This window comes from Meleagris gallopavo, chromosome Z (assembly GCF_905368555.1).
Source record: "Meleagris gallopavo chromosome Z, MGAL_WU_HG_1.1, whole genome shotgun sequence".
NCBI classification, from domain to species: Eukaryota; Metazoa; Chordata; class Aves; order Galliformes; family Phasianidae; genus Meleagris; species Meleagris gallopavo.
The window spans coordinates 16,694,084-16,713,019 of NC_139435.1; the positions used below are offsets into that span (position 1 = coordinate 16,694,084).

At 41.5% G+C, this 18,936-nt stretch overlaps 1 protein-coding gene across 1 annotated transcript; it reads left to right on the forward strand.

Annotated features, from left to right (window-relative positions):
* The first annotated feature begins 9 nt into the window (after window positions 1-9).
* Window positions 10-18,723, forward strand: SNX18 (sorting nexin 18). The gene is made up of 2 exons (XM_010725415.3): window positions 10-1,869; window positions 17,879-18,723. The coding sequence occupies exons 1-2, from the start codon at window positions 318-320 to the stop codon at window positions 18,130-18,132; spliced, it is 1,806 nt and encodes a 601-aa protein (XP_010723717.2). The 5' UTR covers window positions 10-317; the 3' UTR covers window positions 18,133-18,723.
* Window positions 18,724-18,936: the final 213 nt, after the last annotated feature.

Here is an 18,936-nt window from a genome sequence, read left to right on the forward strand (position 1 = left end):
TCTGCGCTCGGCTCCTCCGCCCTGCCTCTCGGCTCTGGATTAGCGAAACTGGCGACGTGGGACGGTCCCCGGCCCGGCCCCGCGCCCTGCCTCGCCCGCCGGGGTGAAGCCGGGACTCGCTACCCGCCGGCCGAGCCGCAGCGCAGCGCAACGCAACGCGCCGAGGAGCCGGGGACCGCCGCACCGTCCCTACGGGTGGGACGCGGAGCCGGCGCCGGGCGGTGGCGACGCCCTCTTCCCGCAGCCCCGGGGGGTGAGAGCGGGCGGCGGGTCCGGGTCCGGGTCCGGGGGGCGACGGGCGGGCGCTCGGCGGGGCCATGGCGCTGCGTGCGCGGGCGCTGTACGACTTCAGGTCGGAGAACCCGGGGGAGATCTCGCTGCGGGAGCACGAGGTGCTGAGCCTGTGCAGCGAGCAGGACATCGAGGGCTGGCTGGAGGGCGTAAACAGCCGCGGCGACCGCGGCCTCTTCCCGGCCTCCTACGTGCAGGTGATCCGCGCCCCCGCCGCCGAGCCGCCGCCGCCCGCCCGCTATGCCAACGTCCCTGCCGGCGGCTTCGAGCCGCTGCCGCCTCCCGCCGCCTTCAAGCCGGCCGCGCAGCAGCCCGAGCCGTTCCCGCTGCCGCCTGCCGCCGCCGGGTACCCCTTCCCGCCGGCGCCCTACGGCGGCTCCTACCAACCCAGCCAGGGCAGCGATGACGACTGGGACGACGACTGGGACGACAGCTCCACGGTGGCGGACGAGCCGGGCGCCCTGAGCAGCTCCTACCCCGACTATGAGGCGGCGGGCGGCGGTGCGGCGCCAGGCCGATACCGGCTGTCCACGCGTTCTGAGCTGTCGCTGGGCTCCCGCGGCGGCGGCCATCCCGCGGGACACCCGCACCCGTCCGGCGGCGGCGGGGCCAAGAGCTCGGCCACGGTGAGCCGCAATCTCAACCGCTTCTCCACCTTCGTCAAGTCGGGTGGTGAGGCCTTCGTGCTCGGAGAGGCGTCGGGCTTCGTGAAGGACGGCGACAAGCTGTGCGTGGTGCTGGGCCCACGCGGCCCCGAGTGGCAGGAGAACCCCTACCCCTTCCAGTGTTCCATTGAGGACCCCACCAAGCAGACCAAGTTCAAGGGCATGAAGAGCTACATTGCCTACAAGCTGGTGCCCAGCCACACCGGGCAGCAGGTGCACCGCCGCTACAAGCACTTTGACTGGCTCTACGGGCGCCTGGCTGAGAAGTTCCCTGTCATCTCTGTGCCCCACCTGCCTGAGAAGCAGGCCACCGGCCGCTTCGAGGAAGACTTCATATCCAAACGTCGCAAAGGCCTGGCCTGGTGGATGGACCACATGTGCAGCCACCCTGTGCTGGCACAGTGTGATGCCTTCCAGCACTTCCTCACTTGCCCCAGCACGGATGAGAAGGCCTGGAAGCAGGGCAAGCGCAAGGCCGAGAAAGATGAGATGGTGGGTGCCAACTTCTTCCTGACCATCAGTGTCCCCACTGGCCCTGGGGCTGTCCTGGACTTGCAGGAAGTGGAAAGCCAGGTGGATGGCTTCAAAGCCTTCACAAAGAAGATGGATGAGAGCGCCCTGCAGCTCAATCACACCGCCAATGAGTTTGCCCGCAAACAAGTCACTGGTTTCAAGAAGGAATACCAGAAGGTGGGGCACTCTTTCAAGTGCCTCAGCCAGGCATTTGAGCTGGACCAGCAGACCTTCTCTGCTGGCCTCAATCAAGCGATAGCCTTCACTGCAGAAGCCTACGACACCATCGGGGACCTGTTTGCTGATCAGCCCCGACAGGACCTAGATCCTGTGATGGATTTGTTAGCGCTATATCAGGGGCATTTGGCCAACTTTCCAGACATCATCCATGTCCAGAAAGGTAACATCCCTATATATTTTATAAAATGGTAGTTACATAAATTGGTGATGTGCAGACAGATATAGGAACAAGCAGCTAAACATGCTGCATCTGGCTTGCTGGCCTTGGGTTAAATGTTTCTGTGTTTACTCAGGTAAGCTGTTGCTAAAAAATACCCAAAACACATCTGTGACAGCTTTCATTCTGTGCCAGAGGTGCAGACTTTATTGGGAATTTGGTCGGAGGTTACTCAGTTTGGCAGCGGGTCACTGAAAGAATCCACATCGACCTTTATGGCTGATACATTAAGGATCAGTGAGCTTGTTTATAACCCCCAGTATTAGAAAACATCTCTTTCCGTTTGATGTAATTTAGGTATTTTAGATCTCCAATGTTGCAGATAATAAATCAGAAGCAATCTGAAGATGCTCATACTCCAGTTGACCACCTAGTTTGAGGTATGCATAGTGTTACTTGCTTTTTGCAGCATCAGATGTTTAGATGAGATGTTGAAAGCTGTTGGTATTTGTCAGTTTAGCCTTGCATTAAAACTCTTTTCATGCCTTTGGTGGGGGTAATGATCAATGTTCATAGTTAGAGTTTTTCATACTCAGTCCTAGTTATCATGGAAAAAACGTTGCTCACCTGTTATCCTGTCAGCAACTTTCTGTCTAAAACTTGCTTCTGAAGTTCACATTGTTGTTTTTTAACACTTTGTGACCCATCGGGGGGAAAGAAACACCAAGCATGAAAGAATTGTCTGCTGGATAACTAGGGTCACTTGTTCAGAAAATTGAAGTTTGGAGCACTGTATATGTGTAGGTGATATCCCTGCTGTGAACTTAATGTTATTCATATGTTTGTCATCATTGTGAGAAGAATAGCCCACTGTTCATTGTTTTTGCTGTTATATTCTTGACCTGTGGCTTTCCAGAGGTACAGAGACTTAGAAAAACATCACCTGTCAAATAAAGAAATTGGCGTGCTTAATATTTATATGACAAAATGTAAGAGCTTCGTTGCAGGAATTAATTTTGTAGTTTTGTAAGTGTTGGTCTGTATACTGAGAGGCAGAGCTTTGTCTGTGGCCCATGGTGAATCAGTGCCTCTGGCCCTTATGAGACTTTTTCAAGTGCTAGAAATCTTAAGTTTTATGATAAAATGATCAGAGGAGTTTTTTCAATAGATCACAAAGGCAGGCTTTCTGGAGGCACGCATTGTTGCTGGGGAAATCTGAGGAGGAAGAGTTGATAAAATGTATACAGTTTGTTGTTTAAGAAAATGTTTCACTTACAAGTACATGCATTAAGTTTAGATTTTTGTTCTCCTGTTGAAATTTGAAAGTGTTGAGTGGAAACTTCAATGATCCTGACATTATTTTGAGGAGAAAAAGGAAGAGCGCAATCTGACCTTTCATGATTTGTTGTGCTAGCTGGTGTGGCATTGTATTCTGATAACAGCTCTTAAAATATTTAAATTTGGAGAGAAAGGGGATCTTGGCAATGTTTCATGTTTGGAAGTAGACTACTTTAAAGTGAGATTTCAAATAATGGTGCAATTGTCTGTAAGTTTCTGGAAGGATTCAAAGGGAAAGATTATTTTATTGGGTCAAATAAAACAGTAGATGCTATATACTATTTAAAATTATATCTTAAAGTTGTTAAATAATGTAGGGGTTCACACTGTAGGTTTTTTTGGAGGCTTTACCTTGAGAAGAGAATGGGGAATAATATGATAAGTGCTTGACTCAACCCACGTTTCCTACAGATTGCACATCGCTGTTTCTTTTTCAGTTCTGTTTGAATTTAAACAGTGGTTATATTTACCTTCTAAAACTGGGGAAGAATCATCTAAACAAGCTTCCACCAGAGAAGTGCATGAGCGTGACATATGTTGAGTTGATTTTGTGCCAGAAGACTATCCTGGAGCTGGTTGGAGGAACATACAGCCAGTCTGTGTGTGCGTGTTAATGTTCCAGCACCCCTGGGCCAACGCCGCCTTCAACAGAATGTTATCCCTAGTACATATTTGTGATTAGGAAATGGCTTGGATTTGAAAGGTTGGTCTCCTGAGTGTTCATAATTGTCACAGGAATAGGGTTAAAGCTGGGTTATGTATATGTTGTTGTTGTTCCCTATACAAGAGATAAACTGAAGAAAAATTGAGTAAAAATACATTTTTTATCCAATTTATTGCTGTTTTATTATTCGTAAGAGTTACTTGTAACAAGGTATAGCTTCTCAATTCCAAATTGTAAACTCTGATGAAAACACAAACCATTTGGTCTTTTGCTACATAAGACCTATCTTTTAAATTTATGACCTGGGATAGTTGCCAGTATTTGAGAAATATTATTGTCTTTATGGACCAAACAAAAATCTGTTGGTGAAAATAGATGAGCTGAAAACAGAGTTGTGTCCTTTCAGTATTTTATTTTCTATTGTACAATATTTGTGCAGTGAAATGACCCAACAGTGACCTCTGAGGTGGTACACATAGCAGCGTTTTGATTGATACATTGGCAACGTGGGCTTGGCTGTAGAAAGAATTTATGAATGCTCCTCCAATTTTTCCTACATAGTGCAAATATATTGTTCATATATATGAAGCCATTTGTAGATTCCATTTCTGTATTCATTTGGACCTAAGAAGGACTAAAAAGAAAGGCAGCTGTGCCAAAATCATATATTAAAATGCTTTGTTTTGTTAAGGATTTGATTTACTGCAGATGAGCAGCTGCTTGATGTGATTTGGAAATGTTTTGTGCTGCAAACTGAGAAGTCTGCATGTCTCGGTTGTTTAATAATTTCTACAAATTTTCTTCTGCAAGAAGAAGGCCAAACAACCTGAACTGAAGGCAAGAATCTTCCTCCATTTGGTCTTTTATGTATTCTTCTAGAATTAAGAACCAAAGCCACATAAACCCACTGTTGCTTTGTCTGTGTATCAGCAGGTAAATATATTATCCCTTGTGCTTATAACTGCTCAAGGATCCAGATCTTTCTACATTCTCTGTGAGACATCATGCATTGATCTGAAATCTGCAAAAAGGGATTGCCATTTTGCTCACTTCAGTGTAGATATGAAATCCAATGGAATATTTTCAAGTTTTTGTTATTACTATTTTAAGTGTTTAGTTAAATGGCAATAGCTTCAGTAAGATATTTTTAAAAGCTCCGTTTTCTGTGGCTTCTTGCTGTTGAGTACCCAGTATTAAGGGATTTTCTGTGAGGGAAGGAGGAGTTAAATTTCCTGCTCCAAAAGAAATGGAGGAGGGATTTGAACTTCATTCTCCCATCCTCCAGCTGAGGACCAGCTTGGCAATGCTTTATGAGAAACCGTAACCCATTTTGTGTGTGCTCCAATTCAGGTCTGAACGTTCATTGGATTGAGCCCTACAGTGAGGAACGTAATGGGATGGAAATCCCGCAGTTCCATCTGGAAGTGCTCAGGAAGAACTTCCCACTGAGACTGGAAGCAGAGCATTTCAGTCCCAAGACACGAATTCCTTACAAACAAGTTGTTGAGATACATTTTATTTTGAAAACTAAGCTCTTATGGGAAAAGTGATCTTTGTAGGAGGAGGTGATGATAGAGTGCGGTCTCTGAGCATCTAAGCACCCAAACACTTCTAAAAATCTTGTCCTCAACCCCTCACAGAGAAGTTTGTCTAGCATGCTTATGTGAAATATTTCTGTGCATACCTGTGTTTTTTTGGAATGGAAGATGCAAATAGTTAGATGAATATACTTGTACTTAGTTTTCTTTTGCCTCTAGCAAAACGTTTGTTAAGAGGAATATTAAGTTCAGTAGGCCTGAAAACTGATCTGCACCTTTGCTCGCCATTGTCATTTTGCAGAACTAGCGTGTCTTTCAAGAAATAATATATTCAGTTGCTTTAGTCTTGAGAAGAAAAACATCCTGCCCATCTTTATTTCTGTGTTTTTAAGGTCTACTTGTGGAAATTCCCTAGGCAATTTTGGCAAAATAATTCCTAAACAGTAATTACTATAGCTTCAATAAACTGATGAGATCGCCTGAATTCCATAATCTTCAGCATAAATGCTCACTGCAGGCTGGTGCAAGTTTAGGTTCAGGAAATGTATGCACATGTAAGTGAAATGGTGTATGTGTGTATACTGTTGGTGTAGTGCATTCTTGTCTGGCTGTCTCATTGTGATACTTGCTTAGTGAGAGTAGAGAAGTTATTGAGGCTTGTTTGTTTGTTTCCAATCCTCTTCGAGGAATTACTGTAATTGGACTTTATTGGACTTTTTTTTTCTTTTTTTTTCAAATTTCTGACTGTTGAAGAAACACTGGCTAACTTTGTTTCATCTCTGCTTTCCAGAACCCTTCTTTATCTTATTTTGTTAACACTAAATAAATTTCTGATTACAATTTTTGCAAAACGCACTTGAAATAGTGGTTTACATACTCTCTAAGATGTAGGTGGCACACCAGGATCTAAAATAATTATTTTAAGAAAATCTGAATGACGCAATTACTTCTTGATCACTGTTTGTGAAAAGTAAAATAAAGCGAATGTCCATATTTGCTTGAAGCAAATTTGATTCTACACACTGGCTCTAAAAATGTGCTGGGTGTTGTTTTAGAATAACTTTAAAAATTTGGGCTAAAAAAGCATTCCAGCTGTTAATGCACTGAAATTTCAAGCATGGAAAAACCCCAAACAGCACTGAAACTTGGAGTTCTCTATGATGCTTTCTACAGTTCTTGTGGGAGGAGGAGGAGGGAGAGGGAAGAGGGCTTGGTGCGTCACTGAGTGAATAAGGCTGGTCAAAATTCATGCCTAATTTTTAATAACAATGTAAAAGCAGTGCCCATCTCTCTTGCTCGCTTTCTAGCCCATTAAATTTGTTGTAGAGACTTGTTCTTTCCTCTGTCTCTTATTTTTCCTTTTATCCACCTTCTTCTGTCTCTAGTACACAAACACATATACCTTGCATGCAGTTCAGCTCAGTTAACTTAAGTGCCTGAAAGCGGGGCATGTAATCCTAGCCAGATGACCCCTATAGCAGTAAAGAGAGATGGATACCAATGTTTCATGTGCTTAAGGACTTTGATGAACAAAAATGGATTGTCTTAGGATGTCTGTTGCCATCTCTCTCAGCTTCCCCATTGTTATTACAAGAGAGATGTGGCATTTTTATACTTGCTGCCTGAATCACCCAGTTTCAACCTCCCACTACTTGAAAGTGGCCTAAAGGAAATAAATGTTTAGGTGTCTAAATACTGAAAGAATCCTCACATTTAGTACCACTGTAAAGTTACAGTTTCCTTTGTGTGTGTAAGTCACACAGAGACCAACAATGGGCAAGACTGAAATTGAGCAATGCCCTTATGTGAAGAGGCTTAAACAGAAATCAGACTTCTGTGTCCTATCTGCCAAAAAGTTGCATTTGTCTTTTTAAACTATTGTCTGTTTGCTTGTTTTTTTTTTCTTTTTTCCTTCCTCTCCCTTATCTCTTCTTACCTTATCTTTCTGAATGAACAAGATTCATGCAAGTAAGATGTTTCTCTTTCCCAGTGCCTTTTGAACTTCCTAGCCTGATATCATTCAAGTTTGATGGTTGCAAGACATTTCAAGAATGGTAAAATCCCCGTGATCATTTTTCAGCAAACAGCTGGTAGCAGAGGAAGGACTGCATGCGTTACTGCAGACCCCCAGGTCTGCATGCTGCAGGACAGCCATTCAATACCAACAGACTAGAAGATGTTGACTCAGGCTCACACTTTCAGTTCTGACTGCAGGCAGTGGATATTCTTGACTTCTTGCTAAATATATGCATTAGAGCCTTGTCTACTGGAAAGACCTTGAGAACAGCTAGAGAGTATCAGGACAATGCAGAAATTAAAGTAGAAATTATTTTGTAAATGGAAGAAGCAACTTTATTTCAAAGATTGTGCAATAGCTTTTCATCTTGAAGTTTCTAATAATCTTGATGGTGAGAAAGGATTCCTTGCCTCCCTCCAGCTGGGAGGTTTTCAGGTCATGTTAGGACTTCTATGAAGACAGAGATTACCAGAATTGGCATACAGAAAGCAGAAAGCAAGTCCTAGAGCTCTCCCATGTCTTTGTAACTGCATTATCAATACTGAACAAGCTGGCTGATTTTTCTGTTTTGTAAGTCACCTTTGGAACAAGGACACGTTTCAGCCTTTCCAACATCTTTTCCATGACTTCATCATTAGACTTTGTTTGAACAGTTAAAATGCCAAGTTAATGTGTGCAGACTGTATAAACTCATCCAGATGGTACCTTACTTATTTTGAATTGCCTCATTCAAACAGCAAAGATTGGAAATTTTAATTTAAAAAAAATGAAATCACATTTGGCGTAGCCCCCAAAGCTTTTCCTTATCAACAGACTGGGGCAAATAAATAGCAAGTGCTTTCTACACAGTCTAATATATATCCTTCATGAAGGCCACGAGGATGAACTTCAATAAAATTTATTTTAAAAACATTAAAAATGCGTTTTAAAATTTTGAGTGAATGCCTCATGAAATTGGGGACAATATCTGTAACTTAACAATCTGCTCTGGCCTTGTTAGTGTCTTTGGGCTGTCCAGCCTGTTTTGGGTAGGTATGCATCATATGTGAGCAGCTTCTCTGTTTGTGGTGAGAAAGCTGCCTTTTTATGTCTGCATGGAATGTGAAAAGTGATGCGAAAAGCAGGTTAATGCTTTGGTTTGCCTTGGCTGTTTGTATTGCAAAGAAGAGTCTGCTTTGCTTTGTCCTCATAGAGATGCTGAAGCATGAAGGTTTCTAGAAGAGAACATTTAGATGCACTAAGGAAAAATGGAGCAGGATCTGCATTTGATTTGCATCTCTACTCTTCTCATATGAAGTTATGTGAGTGAGCCGTGCTTGTTATATTTACTCACCCTAGGACAGTTTATGCAGAAGATGGTGGGCAATCAGACTCCATGAATTGTCCTCATTTTTAGCATCTCTTCTGCCTTTTTGGGGAAAAACATCCACAAGCAGGCCTTTCAAAGCAGGGATATGAGAATAGGTGAAATCTGCATTTATACTTTTCTTGATAACATTGTAATACAGGTATTGATATATTTTGTAACCTGTATTCTCCTTTCCATACATATCCTATAAAATTCAAGAAAATTTTAAAGCTACTGTTTAATATTGTGTTGCTTATATCAGCTTTGGCAATACCTTATGTTCATCTTTTATAGATCTGGAGTGCTTGTTGCTACTCCTGAATGTAAGCTCATAAGACATGCTTAAAGTCACTGAGAAGTTCCATCTCAGTACTTGTGCAAGTTGCAATTGCTTACATTTTTAAGTGCCTGTCCAGAAACTGTTCAGTTACTCACAGTGTTACTTGCTTTTTGAAGGGCAGATGTATTGCATTTCCAACAACTAGCTTGATTTTACAGTTCATGCCTTTGTGTACTTCTAGCATCAGCTGAAGTGCTTTGGTAGCAAACCTCCTTAAACTGGAGATAGCTTGTACTTTCGTACATTTCTGTCTATGAATTGGGTAAAGTCTGTGCTAAGGAATGTTTGCCTCTCAAGCTGTAATGCAAAATACTATGTTTGTGATAATGGAAAGCAGTGGACACCATTTAGCTGGATTAAATTTCTGCTGACAGTTCTTCTCTCAGGCATCATTATAGGTAATGTATAGTGAGACGGAACACTTGCAAGCACATGCTGCACTGCTAGAGTATAGTCATTTGTTTGCTGGAAATGCTGTCTGCATGTGATACATCTAAAATGTATGTATTTTAAAACTGCTACATGCAACCTTTGAAAAAATAACCTTTCAAAAAGTTTTCACAATTTTTATCTAGCAGTGTGTGTTCTGTTAATGGGATTGTGCGGAGTGATAGATGCTTGTTATTCAATTGTGTTTGTGTCCTTTGTTTAGCTATCTTGTTCTCACCTCCTCTTATCAACATTTTTAAAGGCAAACTGTGGCATGTTGCTTCTTTCTTGCCCTGCCTGGCTTACTGTAACATCCTTGCTGGAGCTGCTAGATTTATCTGGGGGACTCTAGAGCCAGTGTGCACCTTGACAATGTGATCGTGAACACACTCAAGTATGATAATGGTCCTTGTTTCACTGGATAAATAGGTGGGCCATACCCTTCCTGTATGTGCACGCCAGCTTGCAGCTATATGTGTAATAATTTAATCAGATCTTAAATAAGGCTTTTTTTTTTTTTAAGATTGCAGTTAGGCATGTGTAGTATCTATTAGCACTGGCATTTCTTTAAAATTGAATGACATTTGACACTGTGCCTTCTAAAACCATTATTAATCAGTTAGTAGGAATTAAATCAGTGTGCATGCTAAAACCACCAGAGACTGGAATTTGTCACGTTTCTGAAATCCATGGAAAAGACTGCTTTATTTTTGTACGATATCTGCATTGTGTAAACCAGTGCATGGTTTTATATGAACTGAAGAATACATGTAAGTGACAGCTTTCAGTGAGCTTTGCAGCAGGGTAGCTGGAAGAACAAATGGTTCTGTCTGACATTAATAATGCTGCAGTCAGTCAGCGTTAGCCTGGACGTTAGCAGAACTCTGTGATTTGTGAGCCCGAATTTATGGGACAGTGTTATTTGACTCTGATCTTTTTGAGCAATGGCATAATAAAAAATATTTCCTGCTTATCCTTAACCGTTGATAAGCTGCATTTTCTAAAAGCATTAGAGCCACTTTCCCATATCTATACAAACACGTTCAATACTAAAGTAATCATCATTTTAAATATTTTGCTTTAAATTTCTGGCTTACTTTCAGGATGAAAAATAGAACACCCTTAAAAGAGTTTTCCTCCATCAAGGAGAAGAATATGAGTTAGAAAGCTTGGTTTTGAAAACTGTTTCATGTTGACACTTTCAGGAAAGACAAGTAACTTCCTCATTTTGCCTTTGATGTTGAAGATTGCTTGCTTTTTTTTGTTTAAAACTCTAAAACCAGATTTCAAAGTAGGGGGTTGTTCCTTCATTAGTTACAGTAATGCTGCGTTTTCCCTGTGACCTTCTTTTATGCAGTTAAGTCTGTACTGGAGGAGGCTTCTGCTTTTAATTTCAGGGAATTCCCATTATACTGCTTTCCATTCTAAATCTCTGCCAGAAAATGTAAAGAATTTGCAGAATCTTAACTTAATGTAGGCTCCTTTTGTTAATCTGTGCTCACAGCATTCTTAAGCAAATAATCTGTCAGTGTAATAAAATCTCTATTCTACTATATGTTATTTCATCATTTTGATTTGAACCAAAAGGGGAAAGTTTTGGAGCCCACTTCAGAATGGGATTCCATGTGAGATGTAATCCCACCTTGTGCTGCTGCTCGTTCCCGTGTTTTGAAGGTCATCATTGCATAGCCATGAGCTGAACTGGGTGGAAGTGCTGAGCCATCAGTAATGCTAAGCCCCATGAGCTCCTTTTCTCCAGGCCCAGTGCGGTACTCTGTGAGTTACTCATGGTGGCCTCATGCAGCGACGTAAGCGGGATGGCCGTGTAGGTAGCTCAGCTTGGCGGCCATCAGCCTGATGGTGGGAGACCTGTTCCTTACAGGGTTGTTTGTTTCAAAAAGAGAGTAAATCAAAGCTGCACCTACATGTGTGTGGGCTGCCTGGGGTTTGCTGCCAGTCTTTCAGCAGAGAGCTGTAGTTAAAAAAAAAAACAAAAACATTATGAGGTTCTGTGGTAAGGAAAGAGTAAACTCATTTCTTGTTATTTTTTTCTGTTTTTGCATCCTTTTATGAAAGCCACTGAAAGCGATGTGAGGTATTTCTCCCTTTTCTTAGAGATCATGTCTCATAAAGCAAAGGGAGTTGGTGTTTGAAGTTCTCCCTTCAGCAGTGAGTAGTGTGCTTTAAAGACCACTGTAGACGCCTATGTTTTACAATTTAATATGATGGGTGGCCAAATGGCATGGAAGCACAAGTTATTTTGCTTCCTAGCAAGTGATGCTCCAAATCTTATTTTGTTGTTTGCAGACAGTTGGAAAGCAAAACTGAATGTATTACACAGGTCATTGCATTGTCACAGGATTTCTCAGATAAAACTGCTGAACAATCCTCTTTGTTAAACCCCTATGTTTTCTGACTTCGGCTTTCTTCCCTCATGAGGAAGCCATCCTTCAGAGGAACCTTTGTACTTTGACACAAATTCTTGGGGGAGGCTGTCTCATCAAAGCTTATTGGCCAGAGGACTTCTCAAAGGAGGCATTCAGGAGCCTGCTGCTCTTTGTTTGTGCTACACTTGCCACTGATACAAAAGCCAGAACAATCACGTTCCCCAGATTTTTCCACCCTGCCATTTCTAGGGCTACTTTCTTTCTCAGTGCCACTTATGAATGGAATAAATGTGGATTTGTGTTTGGGTGGCTGGTGTCCACGCGCTGCATTTCCATTGCTTCTTCTCACCTACAGCAGGGCCAGCAGCTCCCACGATGCTGGGGCTGGGTGGTGAAAGAGCAGCATGTGAGGAGCAGCATGTGGTTTTTTCCCCCAGCCACATTAGAGATATAATTCAGAAAACTGTTCTCTGAAATGTGTCATGAAGAACCACAGGGCTAACTTCTATATCTAATTTCTATATCTTCTTTCATTCGTTTTGTGTTTTGTCTCGTTTTTCAGCATTTCTCTAGCATGAGGAATAAAGTAAAGAATAACAAAAGTGTAGTGTTTGAAGGAAGGTTTTGTAGTGTCATAACAATTTGCATGTATGTCAGTTACTTGTGAAAGAAAATTAGTTGTTTCAATTTAGCACAGCATCACAGAATCTAGAGTTGGGAGGAACCTTTAAAGATCATCTCATCCAATTCCACTGCAACGAACAGGGTCACCTACAGCTACATCAGTTTGCTCAGAGCGCTGTCCAGTTTGGCCTTGAGTATATCTCCAGAGACATGGCACCCATCACCTCTCCGGATAACCTGTTCCAGTGCCTCACCTCCCTTATTGTAAAAAACTTATTCCATATATCCCTGTCCTTTAGTTTGAAAATAATTCATCACTAAGTGAAGGAAATACTTGAATATATGTAATTACAATTTTAGTATCTTAAAAGTTAACTTCCTCTCTTCTTCAGTCTAGGTAAGTTTTTAAGTTCAGTATTTTGGACTGAAATAGCAAAGACATTGATACATTGGTGATGCACATTCTAGAGCATGACTGTGAGACACAGACCTGCCTAACTTCACAGATCCTCACTGCTGCTGCACATGTTGTATTTTAGCCATCTCATCTCACATTGCAAGCCCATAGGCAGTACTGCTGTATGAAGTTAAATCACTGCTGTTTAGATTGCAATTTCGTAGATCTTTTTCAGAAAAGAGAGGTACAGTTTTGAGGTAGCAGTAATGACTGCTTCTATTTTCGAAGATTTGAGCAAGCCCAGCCATGAAACAGATGTCAATTGTACTAAGTACTGTACAAATACAAAGCAAAACGGGGCACCTGCCCCAGAGAATTCCCTTTCTTGAGGCTTCTCTTCGTTTGGATTCATGCAGCTGGAGTTTCCCTGCTGTCTACTGTATGCACATTCCAAAGTTGAATTCACGTGCTGCATCAAGGTGTGGAGCTAGGCCATGGGAAGTTGTTTTCATGAGCTCTGATCTCCAAGACTTCTGCATTCTAGTGACAGTGCAAGCTGCAGCCTTGGCCAGCGTTGCGCATGCTAGGCGTGAGGAGCAGGTTAGGGCTAGCTGCTGGCTGATCATATGTCATTTGTTGTTACCCTTAGAGATATGTACTCCCATGTGATGTGACCTGCATTTTGGCTTTGGTGCACATGCTTACAGAATGGAGGACAGTGAGTATGTGCTCATGTGTAGGTTTGAACCAATCCTTGGTTGACTGCTCACACTATCTCGAAGCATTTTTGAGTGTGATAAAACTCCAGTTGATTGGAAAATTTATTGTTTGACTCAAACCTGAATACTCTCAGGTTGAAAAAAATCTTTTTTTAAATTTTATTTTCCTGAACGTATTTGATTTCTTCTGCCTGATTGCAACCTCATGCTTGTATGACCAACTTCCTTACTCAATACACTTCTTTTTTTGCCTAGTAACCCCTCTGCACCTATTTAAATTGTTATTTGTATAGCATGTTTCACAGCTTGGAACTATTTATTTCTAGCAGAGTCTTTGTTGTCTCTGTCTTCATGGCTGCTAGCACATCACTATAAACGTTCCTTGTTAAACATGTTCATATCATCTAGTGTTGTCTAATCTCATACTTCAAAGCAAGTACTGAAACCTGTGGGTTTCTAAAAGCCCATAGCAGCATTCAGCAAGCAGAACTATCTGTTTAACATCAGGCTTTGGGGAAATGAAAAACAGCATTCACATCTGCTCTTCCTTACCTTTGGGAACAGAAATAGATGTAGCACAGCTTTTTGCATTGTCTGCAATCCAAGCTGTTTTTGCTCATTGAAAGGTAGCCCTGGTCCTTGAAACCTCCTCTCCAGACAGAAGAGCTTTTAATCAAACCAGAAGGTTTTATGCACAGGGAAGTCTTTACAAGTTTCAGCAAGCATCAATGAATGTCAGCAGGTACCATTTTTTCCGCATGGAGGAATTCACTTCTTTGTCTGATGCCATTTTGTCAGACTGCCCCTCTGCTGCCATCTGTCCTACGGCAACAACACGTAACAGAATACTGGCAGGAAGATTCAACTTCTACTGCCACACCACCAGCATCTGCCTCTGATGTTGTGGGCCAACAGAATACAAAAGGAACCATTACTTTCAGAGCAGCACTCATAAATTAGGAGATGCCTCTTTTGATGCTTTTTCCCTAAAATGTGAAAAGCCTTTTCTAGTGCTGCCAGAATTCTTTTTGATTTTGTTTGTTTCTTTCCAAATACACCTTTCTGTTTTGGATCATACAAACCAACACTTGATGCGCAGATTTCTGAATCCAGGAACCAGGAGACTAGAATGGAGTACTTGGAAGGGACCTGCAGAGGTCATTGATCCCACCCTCAGGGTCTGTTGTTAGCACACTCAGCCCCAGCCTCATGACCAGGAGATGCAGGTGTGGGCGAGGGGGTCAGGAGGGGCTGACCAGGCCAAGGAAAGGTGCATATATTAGTGTTAGTAAAGCTGCTTGCAAAGCTGTGCAAGCTAACAACACTTTTTTTTCCTAAGATTTGCTAAACTAAAGCTTGCAAACTTCAGTAGATGCTGAATTAGTGAAAAATTATATTTAAATGTTTTTATGATTGATTTTTTCGTGATTGCATATCTTTTTAAATAAAGCGTGGGGTGGTTTTTTTTTTTTTGTACTTGAGGAAGGTTCAGTGATTCTCGTGCAGTAACTTAAATCTTTCTCTTTATGAGGTTATCTTAAGGTTAATTTTTATTTTTTATGGTTAAGGTTTTACTGATAATACAACACGTCATTTAAAGATACATGATGAAAAAACAAAGGGAAATCTATGCTTAAGCATATCTATAATCTCCAGTTGTAGTCTGTAGATTTTAAAGGAAAATCCACTGAAATACCTGCATGAAAATATCTGTGTAATGAGAACTGTATTAACTGCAAGTTTTCCCTTTGGATTCCTTTTCCTAATTGTAAGCCCCACCCTCCCCCTTTTTTTTTTTCTTTTCCCCATCTTAATTGGCAAAAAAGTCATAATGTATAATATATAATATAATGTATAATAATATCTGGTTTGATTAAAATATCCAGACCCTCCAAGAGTCTGGAGGGACTCTTTGGTAATTAGCATAGTAATTATTTATGTAAAATATTCAGAAGATTATGCATACCCCATGAACTTCAGCTGCTGATGCTGTCAATTTCAGTATTTTTTCTTCCAGTTTAGTCATTCTAGAAATAACATCTAATGTTGTTTCCCACATCACAACCAAGGAGTTGTCATATTTATTTAACCAGCTCCATCTGGCTCCCAGTAGGTCCCAAATTTCATTTTTTTTCACTACCTCGCACAGATTCCTCCAGTGCAAACAGAGTGCAGAAGGAAAAAAATTACCAAGTCGGTTTTTGTTTGCTGAAAGAAATGTCTTTATTGTAGAAGAGAGGATTCAATATTTTTTACATTGTGTCCTGACTCACAGATTACTCAGTCTTTGAAGGGGAAAACACAGTCTTCTGGCACAGACTGATGCTGTGCTGCTTACCTGTGGGAGGGTTTCTTGGTTTTGTTTTTGGGCTGAAGATGGTGAGGTCCATGAGCAGCTGGTGCCAAGGCTTTAGCTGCCATGCCTGTAGGCCATGGTGTTGGGGAAGGTGTGGGTGGGTGAAGCATTACCAACCACCCTGCAGCATCCTGGGAGCCATTGGTCAAACACTTGCACGTTAGGTGACTTGCAAGACTTTGATCTAAATTTGCTTTGCTTATAATTTTCCTGCCACAGTGGCAGAAATGGTTCTTGTGGTTTTACTGCAAATCAGGGAGTTTCTGGAGCTCCTGAAGCACATACCACGTCTGAAACTTTTTTAAGATCCACCATATCATCAGGTATTTTAGCTTGTCTCTAGTAAGGGTACGCAGTGGTCAGGCTTTGTAGCCAGCTGCCAGAGGAGGTGGTGGAGTTCCCATCCCTGCGATATTTAAGGAACATGTGGACATGGTGCTTGGGGACATGGTTTAGTGATGGAACTCAGTGATTAAACAGCCTTTTCCCACCTGGAAGATTCTGTGTTTCTATGACCTTAGGGATAGGAAAAGGAGCAAACTGCACTGAGCTATGAGAAATGCTGGAGCAATGGGTGTTCAAAATATCTTGTTATAAGCCATAGGAAGGAAAGAGTGGAAGACGATGTTACCACAGCAGAACTATGTTTTTACTTGTGAATAGCGTTTAGAACATAAGGTGATGCAGGCTGATAGTAGACAAAATTACTCCCCCTACAGAAATATTGGAAGTTACCCTTTCAATACAGAGGTAGAAGGCTTCTCTGTTAGCTTGCTGACTCCCTTCACTGCAGGGAGTATAGAAAAGCATTTCTTGAAGGCAGTGTGAAGAGAGTCCTGTCCATGAACTGTAGTCATTTGTATGATATAAAGTGTAGTACAAAAGAGGGAGTCATTTGAGACATTGCAGCTAGAAACAGAGCAGCTTAGGTTGGAAGGACTCTTAAATATCATCCAGCTCCAACCCCCATGCTGCAGGCAGGTTTGCCAGAGTCTAGATTGGCTTGCCCAGGGCCCCATCCAACTTGGCCTTAAACACCTCCAGGGATAAAAGTTATGACAAATATGTATAATTAATTTTTTTTGGAGAAGACTAAGGCTGTATTGGTCTGACTATTCCTAGTTTTATGAAGAAGTACGTCGTTCCTAAGGATAATAAGTTGCTTTTTGGGAAGCTGAGCTTGTGAAAATTAATATTAAGATTTATCCTGGTATTTATCTATATCACTGTCTGCATTTGGTAAAGGTTTTGTGAGATGTGTGCTTTAATCAGCTGGTTGGAAGAGAAAGGTTCCTTTGCTGTATTTTTTAGCATCTCTTACAAGGCTGTGTTATTTCTGCCTGGACTTCTGTAGCTTTGAAATAAACTTTTAGGTTCTCCAGTCATCAGTAATATTTGGGGGTACCTGTACTGTAGAAGCAGAATCATGCATTGTTATTTTGTGTATTCAGATCTCCTTTTGATGTTTCACAAAGCCTGAAAGAGTTCAACGTTTCAGAAGGACAGATTTCTGAATGATGTGACTTTTTTGGTGATAATTGAGGCAGAAATCTACTTTTTCTACCTTTTTTCCTCACTGTCAGTGTATTTATTGATTATTCACTGAAAGACATGATCTGATATTTTAAGATTGTGAAATAGGCATGTTTTTCACTTACTGACTTTTGCAAACTAAAGCCTTGCTTTTTAAAATGATACAGTATTCTGTGATTTTTTTTAATCTGGAAAAGTTCTTTATTCATACGCATAAATGCACTCAGAATAGGCTTTGTACACATTGTTGTTATTAAATCACTTTGAAGTACAGCAAAGATTGTTCTCACAGTTAAACTCTTCTGTTCTCCTCTTTACCCAGGAGCCCTCACCAAAGTAAAGGAGAGTAAGCGGCATGTGGAAGAGGGGAAGATGGAGCTCCAAAAAGCAGAGGGCATTCAAGAACGCTGTAACATTATTTCTTTTGCGACCCTAGCAGAAATTAATCATTTCCACAAAATCCGTGTGAGAGACTTTAAATCACAGATGCAGCATTTCTTGCAACAGCAAATACTTTTTTTTCAAAAAGTGACACAGAAGTTAGAAGAAGCTCTTCACAAGTATGACAGCGTTTAATCTCTGGACTTCAATTTGTGGACTTTGCTCAGTACGAACATGACTTAAGCAGCGGAACAAACTCTGTTGCTGTTAAAGAGCTATTACCAGTGGTAGATGTGGTACAAGAATGGTTTGTGTTCACTTGGAATCAGGATTTTATCTCTGATTATGTAGGAAGGAAACAGTTATACGGCTATGTAGTAGAAAAAGTACCACGCATTATAACTAAGTTATACTGTGTATGCCTACACTACCATTGTAACTTTTGAAATAATGAGTATACTATTTGCCTTATTGCTTTTTGAAACATGGTATTTTAGTGCATACTTTGTAGACCTCAAAACCCTTTGGGTCTTTAAGGAAGTTGGCTAGATAAAAGCCTGCTTCAGCTGCCTTTTTACTTTCCTAGATTTGGATTTCCTAAATTCAAACGATTCTCTGTTTACAGATTCCTACTAGAGCAGCTATGTGATTCTGTGCCTTTAGACTCTATTTTTCCTTTTCTAGTAAGTCACATTTTTACGATTGAATGAATGAAGGGTTGATGCCTATGACAAGAACTGATTATGAAACCTCATATTAACTGGAAATAAATGAGCTGCCATCCAATTTGCACAGCAAGTACTGTCTTACAATAAACGTTGGCTCAAAAGTAGAACTTAAATCTATTCAGACTTTCCCTGAAAGTGGAGACTACTTGTTACATGTACTAGGATGTTAAGCACATATACAAAGTACACCACTGACCCCCCTTTCAAAAAAGAATATTACGCTGAGGGGATTTTAGTATAAAGCATTACTGTGAGTGGAAATTTGAACTAG

Bases quoted from the DNA above. Each gene is read 5' to 3' on its own strand.
- SNX18 (XM_010725415.3), top strand. From the start codon at position 318: ATGGCGCTGCGTGCGCGGGCGCTGTACGACTTCAGGTCGGAGAACCCG. The intron at 1,870-17,878 runs GTAACATCCCTA...CTCTTTACCCAG, and splicing joins CATCATCCATGTCCAGAAAG to GAGCCCTCACCAAAGTAAAG.